This window comes from Cicer arietinum, chromosome 6 (assembly GCF_000331145.2).
Source record: "Cicer arietinum cultivar CDC Frontier isolate Library 1 chromosome 6, Cicar.CDCFrontier_v2.0, whole genome shotgun sequence".
NCBI classification, from domain to species: domain Eukaryota; kingdom Viridiplantae; phylum Streptophyta; class Magnoliopsida; order Fabales; family Fabaceae; genus Cicer; species Cicer arietinum.
This window is the reverse complement of record NC_021165.2, coordinates 12,209,512-12,225,436: the sequence shown is the minus strand read 5'-3', so window position 1 is coordinate 12,225,436 and position 15,925 is coordinate 12,209,512. Positions and strand designations below refer to the sequence as shown.

Sequence of the window (15,925 nt, the reverse complement as noted above, 5' to 3'; positions counted from 1 at the left end):
TCTATATTTCCAGCTGAAGCACCAATTGCTGATTTGCTCAGAGTTACTGCCCATTGTCACCATGCAGAATTATATGTTTAAACTATTTAATTTCTTTTCAGAAACTTATGTACTGATAAATATCAATAAAACGACTTTCAAACATATTCACTCTAAATAGTGGCGGTGGATGAAAAAGTCCAGTTATTAGTTTTTTTTACTACAAAAGTTATCCTTACTTTATATCTTCATATCTGCAGTGGTAGACTAGATATATCATAGTACATTGATCATCAGAGATAGAAAGAGAGACTAATAACATATTGTAACTTGTAAGTTGAGCTATTAAGCATTAGTTATGTTTTTGTATAATAAACACTGCAGTTTTTTTGTGATTACAGGTCGTGTTCCTACATAAAGTTCATAAAATTGTGCTCAAATACATGTAACATGTCAGAAATTTAATTTCTGCAGCAATAAGCTATAAGTAAGCCATGTTTAATGCTTTAATGAAATAATTACCCATTTAGCCTGGCTTCTTTCTTATTATTCAACATTGAAGAAGACCAAACCTTTAGCTTCTTTCTTATTGTTCAACACTGAAGAATACGAAACCTACAGCTTCTTTTTCTCTCTTCACAACTACGACATTACCTGACACTTTGGTAATAGAATGTGCTACAAATTTTGGCTCCTCTGGAGCATGAAATGAATATTGAACATGACTAATTCGGTTAGGAAACACCAAAACTGCTGAAAAATCCGCCTCCCACTTTGGGCCATTACCACTCACAGCTAACTTCCCAACCGTTGATCTCAATCCCATACCATTCACATTGTTTCTATCGATCACCACTTGATCAATATTACTAAATTGCCCATCTACATTTACAATTGGAATCTTCTTATTAGGATCACCACTGAACATAATATCCACTATATTCAACCCCAAAATTTGACATTTAACAGATCTCAGTAAAATAATAGCATCCCCAAGAAATAGCCCATTAGTGATATGAACTTTGAAGAGGGTCTTCCATGACTGTACCAGTATAATCAAGATAACAGTTGTCAATACTAGGTTGCGAATTTCCTGCTAATTTCACTAAGATACCTATACCACCAAAAGATGCTACTTTGTTATAAAAATGCACCTCCGTTAGAATGTTGAACCCTTAGAACAATCCCAATGTCTTCTGAGAAAATTGCAACATCTGTTACTGCATTATCATTACTAGCAAGATCAATACCAACTCCTGAATAGTCCTTCTCACCTTGGTCTCCACCAACTGTTAAGTGTTGTCCAAGAAAACAGCTTGATATGAATGTCTCATGTCCTTGCTGTACTAGAATTCCTTCTGTGGTGAAATGAAGGAAGAAGCAGTTGATGATTTGGGTTCTAGCGGAATCAACAATGAAAGTTCCCCCTCCTATGTAGCTTGAATCAAAGAGATTTCCCTGAAAGTTATGTCTTCATAGTAAATTCCATTGTTATGTCCCTGAAAGAAGTAGGTGGTGATGCCAAAGGTGGTAAAGGATTAGCTAATTTTTGTTCAAGTTTATGGTTGAATTCTGATAGCTTTTTCTCTCGGGTGAAAAATGTGGAACCTGTGGCTGCTTCTACCTACCACTATCAATAGTAAGACCAAATGCACAACTGAGAGTCTCATACTTTGAGAAACAAAAATAGAAACAGATTTTATGGTGTCTCATAAAAAGAACAAATAGTGTTTTTATGTGGTGGGTTCAAGTGTTTCTTTTTTATCTGGGTTAAAAGTGAAGTAGGTACATTTCTCATCCCACCCCTAACTTTCTCAAAAGCCCCCAAAATATTTTTCCCCCCAATTTTAACCCTTTTTTAAATCAATCAATTCATATAAAATTTATTTGGATGATGTAAATACTAAGTTGATTTTTTTCAGAATTTTTTATGCTTTGAGATTGACTAGAAGGTGTAAACTAATCCAAAATTCACTTATTACATCTCGGACATAGTTAATCTAACGATTCTGAAAAATTTTAAATTAGTACTTGCACCTTCGTGTTGATCAATTCGAAGAAATCTCACTCACATTCGTTATTTTAGAGAGATCAAAAATATTGAAATTATTTAGTCATTAAAAACCTCATCAAGTATTGAAAAAATATATCTCTCATACTAATTATTCACAAAAACATTTATAAAATCTTATAAATAGTATACATTTTTTTATTTTCACTACATTCATTTACATACATGTATAGTCTTCAAAAATTTGGTAATAAACATCTATTTACATAATCAATTTCATTAATTTCATTAATTTCATTAACTTCATTTACTTATAAATTAGTTTAATCAATCAATTTATTGGGATATTTCAGTTATATCTTAATATTTCATAGCGGTAATTCGAAAAAAAATTGTCAAACTTAAAAGATCAAATGCGTAATTTAATATAACTTAAAAGTTAATGGTACAAATTGAATACAACTTAAATGACTTAATCAAAAAAATAAACAACTTAAGTGAAAATTGAATTAAACTTAAATGATTAAAAATGTATTTTTATCAAATTTCTTTATCTTAATTAACGAACCTAAATGAAAATTGAATTAAACTTAAATGATTAAAAATATACTTTTTTTATCAAATTTCTTGATCTTAATTCTTCCACTTTCAAAAGAACAAAGATCGGTTAATTAAGTTGATATAACTATTATTTTTACTAAATATGCATTTTAAATAATGTACTATCTTTATCTTCAAAGATAAGTGACGTTTCATAAAAAAATTGTTTTAATTATAAGTTTATGTTTAAATTATGAAATGTATTAACTCATTTTGTTAAGAAAAGTCCCTTTATTATTTAAATAGTGTCACAGTTTAACTAAAATATCAGGACAATTTTGAAACACAAGTACACAAAATAAATAAATTTAATATACTTATTTTATTTATAAAAATTTTAAAAATTTAATTTGTGTGAAATTGTCTCGTGATAGTAATAAGGGATGATGTTTTTCTTTTTAAAATAAAATATTTAAACGGATTTGTATAGAAAAATATTAAACATATTTATTTATTAATTTAAAATAAACTTTTTATTTAATGTTAAATACGCTTATTTAAAGATTCAATAATAATTAAAATTAAAGTTATTTTAAAGTATATCTTGTTCAAGAGATTTTAATAAAATAAAGATTAAAAAAAATTAAATATAAATGTATTTGATTAAAATAAAAAGAATAAAAAGAAAAATTATATTTAATTCAAATAAAGAAAAAATATTTTAAACAATAATTTTATAATTATATTAAACAATTCCCCTGTGTGATGTGGTCTCTTCCATGTATGCTCTAAAATTAAGAGATAATAAATTGAACTTAAATGGAATTTTACTAATTCCTATTTTTGAAATTTAAATAAAACAAAAAAACTTAATCTTCCTTCCAAACACCTACAACCAAACACAACTTTAATAATCTGACAATGAATTCCCAATGGTACCAGATCATCATCACTGTTACTCTCTCCCGGGAAAACCAAACACACTTTTCCCTGATCTCAAATCTGAATTCTGAATTCTAAAATCTCTAATAATCACCACATCAAATTCTGAATCTTCTTCTCCATCACCATAACTAGATCTCATTCCCACAACATTCAAAATGTCAGGGTTTCTACATCAAAGAAGTCTCCACAACCCTTTTTCAAATCCATTCCCAATTTCATCTTCTTCTTCAACCAATTCAAAGAAACCCATTTCAATTTTCAGTCCCACAATTCTCCTTTCCCTATTATCCCTCATAGTTGTGCTCGGTGTTTTCTCCCCTTGGTTGGGTATGCCCCAAAATCTCTTCTTTACTTCAAAACCTTCAATTTCCAAATGGGGTCACTACACATTGGACCAAGCACTTACCTTTGTGGCAAAAAATGGAACTGTCATAGTTTGTATTGTTAGCCAACCTTATTTGCCTTTTCTTAATAACTGGTTGATTAGTATCACTATGCAGAAGCGTCAAGATATGGTTCTTGTTATTGCTGAGGACTATCCTTCACTTTATAAGGTTAATGAACTTTGGCCTGGCCATGCTGTTCTTATTCCTCCTGTGCTTGATGTTGAAGCTGCTCATAAATTTGGTTCTAAGGTTTGCCACTCAATGCTAATCCTGTCTTTTTTTTCATTGAGAAGGTTTCATGGTTGATGATGTTGGTTTTTGGTTGATACCTTTTTTTAATTAATTTAATTGCTTAGATGTTTAGTCTTGCTTAATAATGTGATCATGGTTATCACTTATCGGTATTTCTTACTATACATGCCAGTCATTTCTTGATTTGATGCAAAATTAAACTTAATCAATACGAATCTGTAATGCCTATTCACTCTGATTTATTTTGGTTAAATCTTATCGGTGTATTTTGGACATGAATCTCATCATTAATCTAATGAATTGCGATTCACTCTGATGAATCCTTATTCATTCTAATGAATTACTATCTAAACTTAGTGTAGCCAGGGAGCCAGCTGCTTTTTTTATCAACTTCATATAGCTAACCACTTTTATTTTATCATTTGATTTATAACTTGAATTAATTTGAGGTCCATATATGATATATCAACTTACAATTTATCTATGTCACTTTTTTGTACTTAAAAGTGTCATATTTTTAATGATAATGAATCTTATGATTCACATAAGATCTGATTTGATAACCATTGATGTGATTTCATTATAGGCTTGTAACTACGTCATGTGTGCTTTAATTATCTAGTGTGTGTTTTGAATTATTATTATTATCTTGGACGATTTTTGGAAATGTAACATACTTTGTCATCGTGGGTGGTAACTTTTTGAGCTTATCTTTGCTGTGGTTTTATTAATTATTGGATCCGTTTCTTTCTCTTGGGTGGTGCTGAGTTTTAGAATTCATGTTTGTTTATTTCACTGTATAGGGTTTCTTCAACTTTACAGCAAGGAGACCAAGCCATCTGCTGAAGATTTTGGAGCTTGGATATAGTGTAATGTACAATGATGTTGACATGGTTTGGTTAGCTGATCCATTTCCTTATCTGCAAGGGAACCATGATGTGTACTTTACAGATGATATGACTGCAGTGAGTTCTCATATAATTTAATTTTTTTTATGCTCTATTTCAATTATTATATTATAATAACTTGAAGTTAATCAATCCCAAAAACTTGTTGTCTACGGAAATGCTTTTATCGCGTGTGTAATACTGTAATGTATATAATTCTGTTTCGATAAAAAAAAATGTATACAATTCTGTTCGATAACCATATTAGTTAGTTGGTTAGTTAGTAGCCCAAGGCAACTTTAGAAAGGGTAGGGAGGGGCAAACCTAAAAAGTTCTGTAAGCTTGTAGCTATATTCAGGAGAGACTTTCTTTATTCTTCCTAATTAAGTACCAGGTTTCTAAAGAATTCGTATTGGCTCTATCAGTTGGAAGTGAAATGCTTGATACACATTTATTCACACACTATATCAATGGATAAATTTAATGTGGGTTTCACTAAATAACCTAAGCCCTTTCTGAAACTCTCTCTATTAGTTTGTCATATAATGTATTGCTAACGTTTCTCTTTGTTGAAAAGCCTCAGCAAAATATTAATACAGGGTTCTCTGTGTTTCATCAAGTGTAATTTTATAACGCGTGAAGCAGTTTATCTGTTTTATCATAATATCATCTTATAATTTTGTTGGGTCAAAAGATTGAACATAAGACTCATAATTTGTTTTAATATGTGCTGCAGTTCTAGTGTTTTGTTTTTTTATGGCTGACTCTTTTCTATTTCTTTGTGAGGCCAGATCAAACCATTGGACCATTCTCACGATTTACCACCACCAGGAAATAAGGGGCGCCCGTATATATGTAGTTGCATGATTTTCCTTCGCCCTACCGATGGAGCAAAGCTAATATTGAAAAAGTGGCTTGAGGAACTTCAGCTTGAGCCATGGTCCAGAACAAAAAAATCTAATGATCAACCTGCTTTTAACTGGGCTTTAATGAAGAATGTTAAAGAGGTATGTTACAGTTTTCTTATTTCCTTCTAGTTTGTAAACTTTCCGAATACTAATTATACTAATATACAAGAAATTATTTGTCTTAAGAATTTATTTTAGAGCATTTTGATGATCAAATAGGGTTCTTTTTTGTTTTTTGGTTTCTGATTAAGTAGTGTAGCTCATGCCATCATAGGCAAGAGATCAAATATGTTTTTGCATGTCAATTCTGTTTTAACAAAAAAGTTATAAACAGAAAATGTTCTGCTTCAATGGTCCCAAGACTTCCTTTTCATGATTTTCCCCATTTCATTTGCAGGTTGACTTGTACCTTCTTCCACAAGCAGCATTCCCTACAGGCGGATTATATTTCAAGAACAAGACATGGGTAAAGGAAACTAAAGGAAAGCACGTAATAATTCATAACAACTATATAGTCGGTTTTGAGAAGAAGATAAAGCGATTCCGTGACTATGGTTTCTGGTTGGTGGATGAACATGCAAATGAGTCTCCACTAGGTGGATTATGACGCTATTCTCGTTACAAGTTTATCATCAACTTAATTTGGTCCCCAAGCATTTAGATTCGGAACATGCTTTCTGCCACAAATTGCTCGTCCTATGTTTTCCGAAGATGTTTCAACTGTTGCTGTCAACACAAAGACAGGATTGGGGAAGAAAAATGTATCTTGTTTTCAATTTTGAGATGAAGAAAGGTGCTTACAGATGGGTACATTTTATTGAAGGGCCCAAAGAAGAAAAGGGTACATTTTATTTGGTTCTTAAGAGTTGTACTTGTACCTGATGATCTACACGATTGTCTAGAAAATGCTTCAAAGAGTTATCAATATTCAATTAGATGTGTATGAAACAAATTTTTGTTGTGACAACCATTTATTGAATATTAATTAGCAACTATCTTGTACTACGTAAAAGTAAATTTAAAACCATATTGTAAAAAACCTTTAGCCAAACATTGGGAAAATGCAATGTTGCGCATCATTAAAAGAATTAGGATATGCGTTTGCCGGGAGTCGAACCCGGGTCTATTGCTTGGAAGGCAATTATCCTAACCGTTGGACTACAAACGCCTGTTGTTGTTTTGTACTGTCTTATTTCCTTTATTATCAAATAGTATTTGGATCAAATTTAAAAGTTTTATTTTTTATTTTTTTATGGATTAAATAATCAAATGTTGTGTAAGCTACAACATGTTAAAATAGTTAAACGGTTTGAATATCATTAGTTGAGACAGTAAGTTTTGAGGCCCATGATTCTATAAAAAAAATAAAAAAAAACGTGTTGAATCCCCTCGCTAGCCACTACTCAATTTATGCTTACATCAATATTTCCATTAAAATGCTTTTGCCCGTATCAAATAAATATAGAGAACAATTTATGTAGAAAGCTTTATTTTTTCCAACCAGTCTTCTAAAAAACTCTCAAAAATATTTTAGATCGGCTAATATGGATGTGTATTTTACACATCTGGATTGACAAACGGACGTATCTGTTGATATTTTGTATATTTTAAAACATTGAGAATAGGGGACGAAATACCTATTTCTGTGCACCTTATAGAGGAGCTCAAGAGCATAAAATCTCTCAAACAAAAAAAGGAAGAAATTCTATCCATCTCATATTAATGTTACCCCATTGTGGGACGATACACAAGACTCCAATGACATATTAGATATTCGAAATTTTATGAACATTTTGAATATCAAACATCAAATTGACAAAACCTCTAAATTATTATTCAAATGTTGTAAAGTGCTCAAATCGGGGTGAAACTAACATGGAACCGTTCAAATAACCAAATTATAGACGATGTCAATTTATGATTCTACCGGTTTAAATTGTTGATTTTATGTTGCATGGGCTCATACTACAAAGAACAAACTGTATCACTCAGTCGCAGTAAAGTAGTAATTAAATAAACTTTACATTTTAAACACCACACAAAAACTGTTTTTCCAAATTCCAACAATTCTCTTTTAGTCCCAATTTGACGGAGACTATAGCCACTCTTATCAATAGAAAAATGTTAGTAGTACCTCTGGGTTAAAATATGAGAAACTTAATCATGCACCCAAAAAAAAATGACTTGCTTTCATGTTCAAAGCCAAGGTTTGTACATCATACTACATTCTTGATGGAGAATTCAAATAGAAAGATAGTGGTATTATATTTTTCTAGAACAACAAAATTGCAAGCCTTCAAGAGAGAACAATTGATCAGCAACTAATACAAGAATTTTACAAATGCTACATTACTAAAGCTTAATTTAAAATTATTTATTTCAAAACATATTTAAAAATTCCATTTAATTACTTTAGATGCATTTTTAGGACAATTCAACAACTGATCATCCTTGTACACAATGCCAAATATGAAAAATAGGAAAATATACATAGTTTAGATTTCCGGCGTGTATGAACATTCCATCCACAGCAACCATTCCCTAATATACCTCTATATTGTTTTTTTTTTTCACATTAATCAGAGCCAACAACAACAATACACTTAGGAAACTGTCAGATGGTTGCGAGAAAATGAGCAAAACTAGGGTACTTAGGCTCCCAACCAGCTTCTTGGCGAGTTCTTGTGTTGTTTAATCTCTTACCTAGAGGGCCATCAGTTACTGAAAAAGAAAAGATAAAATGTAAGAATGCTCTTAAAATCATATGTTCTTTTGTGGTTATCGTATTTACCTGTCTTGCTACACCATAACCACAAAGATGTATGTTTCACTAACAAACATAGAACTTACCGCTAAACTTATCAAAACTTTTACTGAATTTACCACTTCTATTCACCAGATCCATCATTTCTTGCCTGCAAAAAATGAGAACAGTGTAAGATTCCTTTGCAAAGAATCAGATCAGAACAACATGGTATATTGACATTCGATATAACATCGGAAGTTTAAATAGAAATACTGCAGAAGTAAATTGCCATTCGATAACTTAAAGAGCGATCACCGAACCTAGACAAAGGATGATTATCACAGCCCAAGAAAATCCGTTTATGGAATTTTTTCTTCAAGATTGCAACTAAGAGGGAGGCGGCATCCTGGTGTGAAAGCATGTCAAAATGAGCACCATATTAACCCCATCATAATTAATATTACTAAATGAATAGAAATATGATACAGAAAGCATAATATTGGAAAAAATATGAAAGGAATGAATGTAAAATGTGCCTCAGCATCATCATATACAGACATAATAAACTATTGGTGGATTTGTAGAGGTTATGGTTGATCAAAGGAACTTTATTTGATTCTTAAAATTCTCAATAGATGGTGAGGAATGGACATAGGCCCCATTGACAAAAATAGTACAAATAATCTGTATGACTGTATCTACTATTATTGCTGCTTTCATTCTGTATATTTACATTTTCGGCACCGTTAAACAAACTTTTTCAAAAATAGCGCTTTTGGCTAGTCTTCAATTTGCCTCTCTGAATCATAGTTAGTTTTATACATGCTAAGTTTCCCAGTCCTGTACATTCCCTTCTCCTTGTTTGGGTTTGTTCGTTAAAATATATTTAAATCACTAATAGTCTTAACCGGATATAATCTCTTTCTAGTTGTCATGAACCGATTTCATGAAAATATCAGTGGCTGATATTTAAATTGATATTTGTGAACATTCCCACCATTTTTCTCAGGCTATCTTTATCAAGAGATTCAGAAGAATAAACTTTGATAGTTCAACAGTATATAACATTATTGGAAAAATAAGGAAAGTAAATAAAAGAAATAACTTGAGATGAAAGACCATTCTGACCTCATAATGTATAAGATTCAAGATGTGATCAGGGCGACTTTCAACAACGCCCTTTTCTAAGTAATAATTGTGTGCCCCTCTATCTACTTTGTGGAATTAGTCAAGGATTGCATTGACACTAAAAGCATAAAGGCAATGATCACTTTGAGAAAAAATCTTGCAATTCTAATAATTTGAATCCTGTAAAGGATATATAAAGCCCTGCCAATCTTAGAACACAGCCGCCAAACTCCAGCACCACATTTTCAGCTTTTAGAAGGATGTCGACCCTAGGGCTTCTCCCAATTGGCACAACTGGTGTATCCTAAATTGAAGTTGATAAATGTGAACAAGACGCAATGGAATAGAAGTAATGCAATTGCACAGGTTAAGCAATTAAAACAGTCTTCGAATTATACTATTATTTGGAAAAGAAGTGTGTGTCTCAGTGTAAAGAGGAATATTATCACCTCTTCAATTTAAATCCAAACAATCAAAATAATATGACAAATTCGATGTATGACTCACCTCATCACACGGTCCGTTATCATTACAATCATATGGAGCAGTGCTTGACGTAAATACGAAAGAACCTTCACCATTCCAGCTTAATGCAGCTAGCCTGATTTGTTCAAAATTCACATAAACTCATAAGAAGGAAACTAACTAGTAACTACAATTCAACTGCAAATTTTCCTTCACCAAGTTGATATCATTCTAATTTAACTAAATTGCATAAAGCCAAACAACATTTGTCACCTAATGTTATCAGCATTTTTATACCCTTTTGGCCTTTTACTACTACTAAATACAAAATAATGAAATTAATCCAGAGATTTTTCACCTAATGTTATCAGCATAGTCTGGAGTCCGGGAAGGTGGAGCACAATACAAAACATTTGGAAATTTGTGAGTAGCTTCTGTCCACTTTAAAGATGGATTAATACCCATTTGAATCAACTCATTGTGATGATCAATAGTCATTGTCTGCCCATAAACTTCACAACCCGGAATTTCCTACATCCATATGCACACGTTTAGAAGCCACTTATTAATCAATAGTAATAAATGCAATGCCAATAAATCATAACAAAAAAAAACTCAGACTCTGTAGCACGACACCTCTGATCAATTATGTGTCCTACACCAACATCTTGATTACATTCATTTTCTCAAATTATTACTAGTGTCGTTCGTATATGTGAGTTCATCATAGGTCACAACACTCAAACAAATTTGTCTCTTACGATCTTCACGATAAAATTTAGATTGAGGTGAATTTCAATTTACAATATACAAATATAAAAATAAGGAAGGAAAAAAAAGAGAGTACTTGTCGCCATTTCTGAGCTACCAAACGGCCAAGAACACCGGGACCCACAATGAGTAAATCATGTTCAACTGAGGAAGAGAGTGATTGTTCAGTGGGAGTTAGTGAATCTTGCGAAACATTGAAATGGGTTGTTCTGGACATGGATAAAGATTTGAACTTTAGTTTGGTTCTCAATTTGGGGTGAAGAAATGGGAAATGGAACCCCAGAGAGACGGCGTTACCACACGAGTTAAAGAAATTGAGTGATGAATTTGGAGTGTTGAGAACAACATTTGAAGATGTGAAACTTGTGGATGTTGTTGTCATTATCATAAGGATTTGTGATATGGGAACTGGAAGAAGCAGTTTAATTGGTGTTTGTTTCTTTCGTTTCACCTTTCGGATTCTCTGCGGTCAAAGATACATAATCATGCAGTAAAGGCCTCCTACACCGTGCGATCAAACTTTTATGATTTTAGAAAGTAGAAATTACTTAATTAGGTGTCAATGTGTGTTTTTTGAAGATAATCAATATGGTGTAAAAAGAGTTAACTCATTTACGTAAGAAAGATTTATTTAATAAGTGATTTAAATATTTAGTTTGTTTTGTCTTTTCGCCCTCAATGAGTTGTCAGGTAGATTCTTCATAGAAAAAAATGTGATGCACAATAATATTTTTTGGTTATGTTGTAAGGTTTAAGTGCTGAAATTTTTGGAAAAAAAATTGTAAATATTATATATAAATGTTAGAGTCAACTGTAAACTTTAATTAGAATTAGTAAAATGACAAATATTATTATGTTAAATTTGTTTGAGAAAGTCATTCAAATCTAACTAAATCATATGTTATTTTATTATTTTGATTCTAACTAAATCATATGTTATTTTTATTATTTTGATCGAATGATATTATACTTCAAAATCGATTTAAATTGAAATGAACATCTCACTAAAAAAATATTTAAATAGAAATTGGCTAGTTGTTAGAAGTGTGTTTAGACAAAAATTGATTAGTCGTTAAAATATGTAGACATTACTAAATCCTTAAAACAGACCAACTCATCTCATTATTGACCCGTCTAACTATTTAATATAATTTTTAGTGTTGAAGAGATGAATGTAATACTGGACTTCATAAGTAGGAGTGTGAATAGATCAAGTCAAACCAGACTTTGAAAAGTTTAAGTTTGACATACGATTAATTTTTTAGATTTGAGTCCGGTCTATGGTCTATCATACATTTTTTTTTCCGATCTGATATTTTTTAAAAATCTGATTTGACTTGAAAATTTATTTAAAAGTCTATTTTATATTAAAATATTAAATATTATATTTTATATATTTTTTTAAATAAGTTAAACTAGATTTTTATATATAAGAAAATAATGGTATTAATTTTTTGAAATTTTGATATAAGCTAACTTAGTAGAATGGAACATGAATTATTGGGTATTAGACAAAATATTTTGACGACGATTTATATGACATAATCAAAATAGAGTGTGGGTTGGTATTATAAATTTCGTGGTTAATAATTTTTTTAATTTTATATTATTATAATATTTAATAAAATTGATTAAATTAAAAAATTTAATAAAATTTAATATTATTATATTTAATAAGTATTTTAATGTACCTCCCTATATTTGAATAGAGGATGCAAAATGTTAACGACGCAACTGATTTTTATGAAGAAACTATTGTTGCTGTATTTGTTGGAGTAGTGTTTCAAAGAAGAGTCATATAAGTAAGTGGCTTACGTATGTCATCCATAACCAAATTTGCACAGAGCAACAACACATCAAATCCCACGAACAAGTGGAAACATCAAAAGAATTGATCGGTTCAGAATTGAAGAAACTTTATCGGTGGCAATTGACAAATAAAAAATAAAGATAAAATAGAGTTTTCATAAAAATATGGGACGGGGTAGGAGTATGATGTAAGCTTGGTTAAGGATTTCTGGGTGAAAAAGCAATTTGGGCCTTTTGGATGATGCATTGCTTCATACATCTCTATACACAATTTTTTTTTTTTGTGCCAAGCCAAAAACATGGGACAAAGTGAAGCAGATTCTAATCATACTAGACGTTGGTTGTACCACGTGCTAATATTTTAAGTACAATTTTCCATCTCTAGAATGTGTTCGGACAAAAATAATAAAGTTAGATCCAAGATATATAGAAGACTTTTTAGAATTTATATTATATAATATATTAATACAATAATTATTTTTTTATATAAAAACTATATTTTAGAATAAAAATTCATTTATTAAATTAATATAATTAATTTCATATTATAAGTATTTTTAATGGATAATTAATTTAATATTTATTAAACATTACTAGTTTTAGATTAGAGTTTATTATTTTTAGATTTGAAAAAAAAATGATATCTTTTATTAATTACACTTTTTTTTTAAAAAGGTAAAAATTTATTTATTTTTAGAGATTTAAAACAGTGGTTTTAATAGACTTGCGCTTAAGTCCACCTTAAAATTAATGAAGCAATGTGGAAGCTACTTAATAAATTCCATTAAGACGAAAAAATAAATGAAGAAAGAGCAATTGAAGTTATTAAAGTGATTATGATTAGCACTAGAAAGGAAGCAACATGCACACTGAAGATGATTAGTAATAAGTAGGATGATGACACATCTCACCACACACACACACACAGAGCATAGCATGAATAATAATTAAACATGCATGCATAGATAAACATTAACATTAACATTAACATGAACATGAACATAAAAATCTAAAAGTGTGGAAGAGGCATAGCCAATTGATCAAGTAAAGCAGTAACAGGAGTAGCCAACTTAGGTTCATAAGCAAAAGCATGCAATTCAAAGCCATCATAACCAACATAAGGACATGTTGGAATCCATTGCCATCTCTTCCTCAACATATCATAAACCAAACCTTTATTATCACTTCTTCCTTTAATCATAATCACAATAAACTCACCATTTCCAACACACTCAAAACCATTGTTCCCAATCTCCATTTCACAAAACTCAACATAAAGTTGCTGTGGCATTCTCTCTGTTTCAACCCAAACACTCCCACATCCTTGTAAACTCCAAACCCTCAAACTCTTTGGAACATTCAACTTACTCTTCTCAACACCAGCAACTAGCAACAATTTTCCATTACACTCTACTAGATTTGGTGACCTTAAAAACCTTCTCATAGGTGCTTGAATCTTGAACCATGTGTTCAAACTCACATCATAACATAAAACACTAAAAGGACTACAATTCATGCAGTAAAATTTCCCTTGTGAATAAACCATTCTACCTGATTCAAGACTGCATAATCTTGGTAAACATGAGTTTGTTCCCCATATGGAGTAAAATCCACTTGCATCAATGTGGAAACTCTCTGATGTTAGATTTTTAACTGCATATGGTGATATCATGTCATCACCTGCAACAGTTACATCAATGGAACTTGGTGTAATGGTTAATCCAATTGAAGGGAAGAGTCTTGGAATCAAAGTTGCTGGTAACTGAGTTATTGAACCGAGTAAAGGGTTGTTTAAAAGCATTGTTTTTGGACCTGATTCATCAGAAACCCAACAGAGTAAACCAGAAGATGAAGAAGATGGTGAAAAACCACAGGGTATTAAAGCAGAGGAAATTCGGTACCATGACATTTCTTTGGGATCAAAGAGGTAACATTCAAAGGAATCATTAGTACTAGCAGTAGTAGTAGTAGTGGTGGTTGTGACATTATTGTTGTTTTTGTAGATGTTAGTTTTTTTGGTTTTGTGTTTGAAGAACAAGAACCAGTGAGAAGGAGGTGAAACTTGAAGGTAAAGTTCGAGGAAAGTATTGGAAAAGAGAAGAGAGTAGAATCTCTTGCAAACAGAACGTGCTCTGAAGAATGCAGGTGGTGGAAGGAATGCTATGATGCGATCAAGTAGTCTTTGTGGAAGCTTACTCCATATTCTACTGTTCATCCATGGAGTAGTAGTGTTGTAATTTGTAGCAATGGAAGTGGTGGTGTTAGTAGTGATGTTGGGGGTGCCACTAGTGATGGGGAATGTGTAAGAAAAAGAAGGGTTCATATTCATGTTCATGTTCATATTCATATTCATATTCATTGAAGGGTGAAAACCTTCCATATGATTATTTATGTATATATAAGTTCGGTTGTTGTTTTTTTAATACTAGGGAGTAGTAGACTTGGTTTTAATGATAAAGGAAATGAATGTGATGCATTGTTTTGGTGGAATGGAAAAGTTTGTGGAAAAAAACGGTTTTAAGGAAGCACCTAAAAGGATGAAAAAGGTGGTTTTTGGAAGGATAAAGAATCACAACAGCTGAGAAGGTTTGTTTGTGTTCCTCATTTTCAGTGGGATATGGAGATAGGTATAGCTAGAAATATTATTGGAGGTTTGGGAGAAGAGATCAACTAGAAATGGAACAAAGGACGTGATTTACAAACTGCCCTTCAATTGGTAATGAGTGTGGGGACAAGTCATGGATATATATAAAGACTGAAATCACTCTTATGCTAAATGTAAATGCACTTAATTTTTTTAGAACAAAAACATTACAACTTGCATACATATAGTAAAACGATTGGTTCATATTTCTAAGATGATTAATTCATGTTAAATAATAATATAAAATTATATTACATATTCAATAAGAAAATATATATTATTTTTTTATGATAATGGTCCTTGGTTTGTGAGAAAAAAGAAAAGAAAGGTAAGTGGATTTGTGCTGAATGCATCTATCATTTCAGTGTTGTTTTGTCAAGGCCGAGGTTGGAAGGAAGGACATATTTGCAAAAGAGAGACCATTGATCAAAGTGCAACTCAACTCCATATATGC

General features: G+C 31.3%; 3 protein-coding genes, 1 non-coding gene and 1 pseudogene across 4 annotated transcripts; 1 reads left to right on the top strand and 4 right to left on the bottom strand.

Moving 5' to 3' along the window:
- Window positions 1–430: 430 nt before the first annotated feature.
- Window positions 431–1,505, bottom strand: LOC101506986 (polygalacturonase QRT3-like; annotated as a pseudogene).
- A 1,922-nt stretch (window positions 1,506–3,427) lies between these two features.
- LOC101506544 (UDP-D-xylose:L-fucose alpha-1,3-D-xylosyltransferase MGP4-like) lies at window positions 3,428–6,913 on the top strand. Its single transcript, XM_004504592.4, has 4 exons — window positions 3,428–4,110; window positions 4,917–5,078; window positions 5,792–6,007; window positions 6,306–6,913. Exons 1-4 carry the CDS (start codon window positions 3,631–3,633, stop codon window positions 6,513–6,515), a joined length of 1,068 nt encoding a protein of 355 aa, XP_004504649.1. The 5' UTR covers window positions 3,428–3,630; the 3' UTR covers window positions 6,516–6,913.
- A 91-nt stretch (window positions 6,914–7,004) lies between these two features.
- Window positions 7,005–7,076, bottom strand: TRNAG-UCC (transfer RNA glycine (anticodon UCC)). The gene has a single exon. It is a non-coding gene; the product is annotated as a tRNA-Gly (tRNA).
- A 1,185-nt stretch (window positions 7,077–8,261) lies between these two features.
- LOC101506214 (uncharacterized) lies at window positions 8,262–11,484 on the bottom strand. The gene is made up of 8 exons (XM_004504591.4): window positions 11,095–11,484; window positions 10,606–10,778; window positions 10,290–10,383; window positions 9,976–10,086; window positions 9,783–9,872; window positions 8,975–9,060; window positions 8,759–8,823; window positions 8,262–8,629 (listed from the first exon to the last, which is right to left on the bottom strand). The coding sequence occupies exons 1-8, from the start codon at window positions 11,404–11,406 to the stop codon at window positions 8,523–8,525; spliced, it is 1,038 nt and encodes a 345-aa protein (XP_004504648.1). The 5' UTR covers window positions 11,407–11,484; the 3' UTR covers window positions 8,262–8,522.
- Window positions 11,485–13,643: 2,159 nt separating this feature from the next.
- On the bottom strand, window positions 13,644–15,607 carry LOC101505902 (protein UNUSUAL FLORAL ORGANS). The gene has a single exon (XM_004504590.4). The coding sequence runs from the start codon at window positions 15,205–15,207 to the stop codon at window positions 13,837–13,839; it is 1,371 nt and encodes a 456-aa protein (XP_004504647.1). The 5' UTR covers window positions 15,208–15,607; the 3' UTR covers window positions 13,644–13,836.
- Between the last annotated feature and the right edge of the window lie 318 nt (window positions 15,608–15,925).

Bases quoted from the DNA above. Each gene is read 5' to 3' on its own strand.
- LOC101506214 (XM_004504591.4), bottom strand. From the start codon at position 11,406: ATGATAATGACAACAACATCCACAAGTTTCACATCTTCAAATGTTGTT. The intron at 10,779-11,094 runs GTACTCTCTTTT...ATATGGATGTAG, and splicing joins TAGCTCAGAAATGGCGACAA to GAAATTCCGGGTTGTGAAGT. The intron at 9,061-9,782 runs GTCAGAATGGTC...CTTTCACACCAG, and splicing joins TGAATCTTATACATTATGAG to GATGCCGCCTCCCTCTTAGT.
- LOC101505902 (XM_004504590.4), bottom strand. From the start codon at position 15,207: ATGGAAGGTTTTCACCCTTCAATGAATATGAATATGAATATGAACATG.
- LOC101506544 (XM_004504592.4), top strand. From the start codon at position 3,631: ATGTCAGGGTTTCTACATCAAAGAAGTCTCCACAACCCTTTTTCAAAT. The intron at 5,079-5,791 runs GTGAGTTCTCAT...TTGTGAGGCCAG, and splicing joins TTACAGATGATATGACTGCA to ATCAAACCATTGGACCATTC. The intron at 6,008-6,305 runs GTATGTTACAGT...TTTCATTTGCAG, and splicing joins TAATGAAGAATGTTAAAGAG to GTTGACTTGTACCTTCTTCC.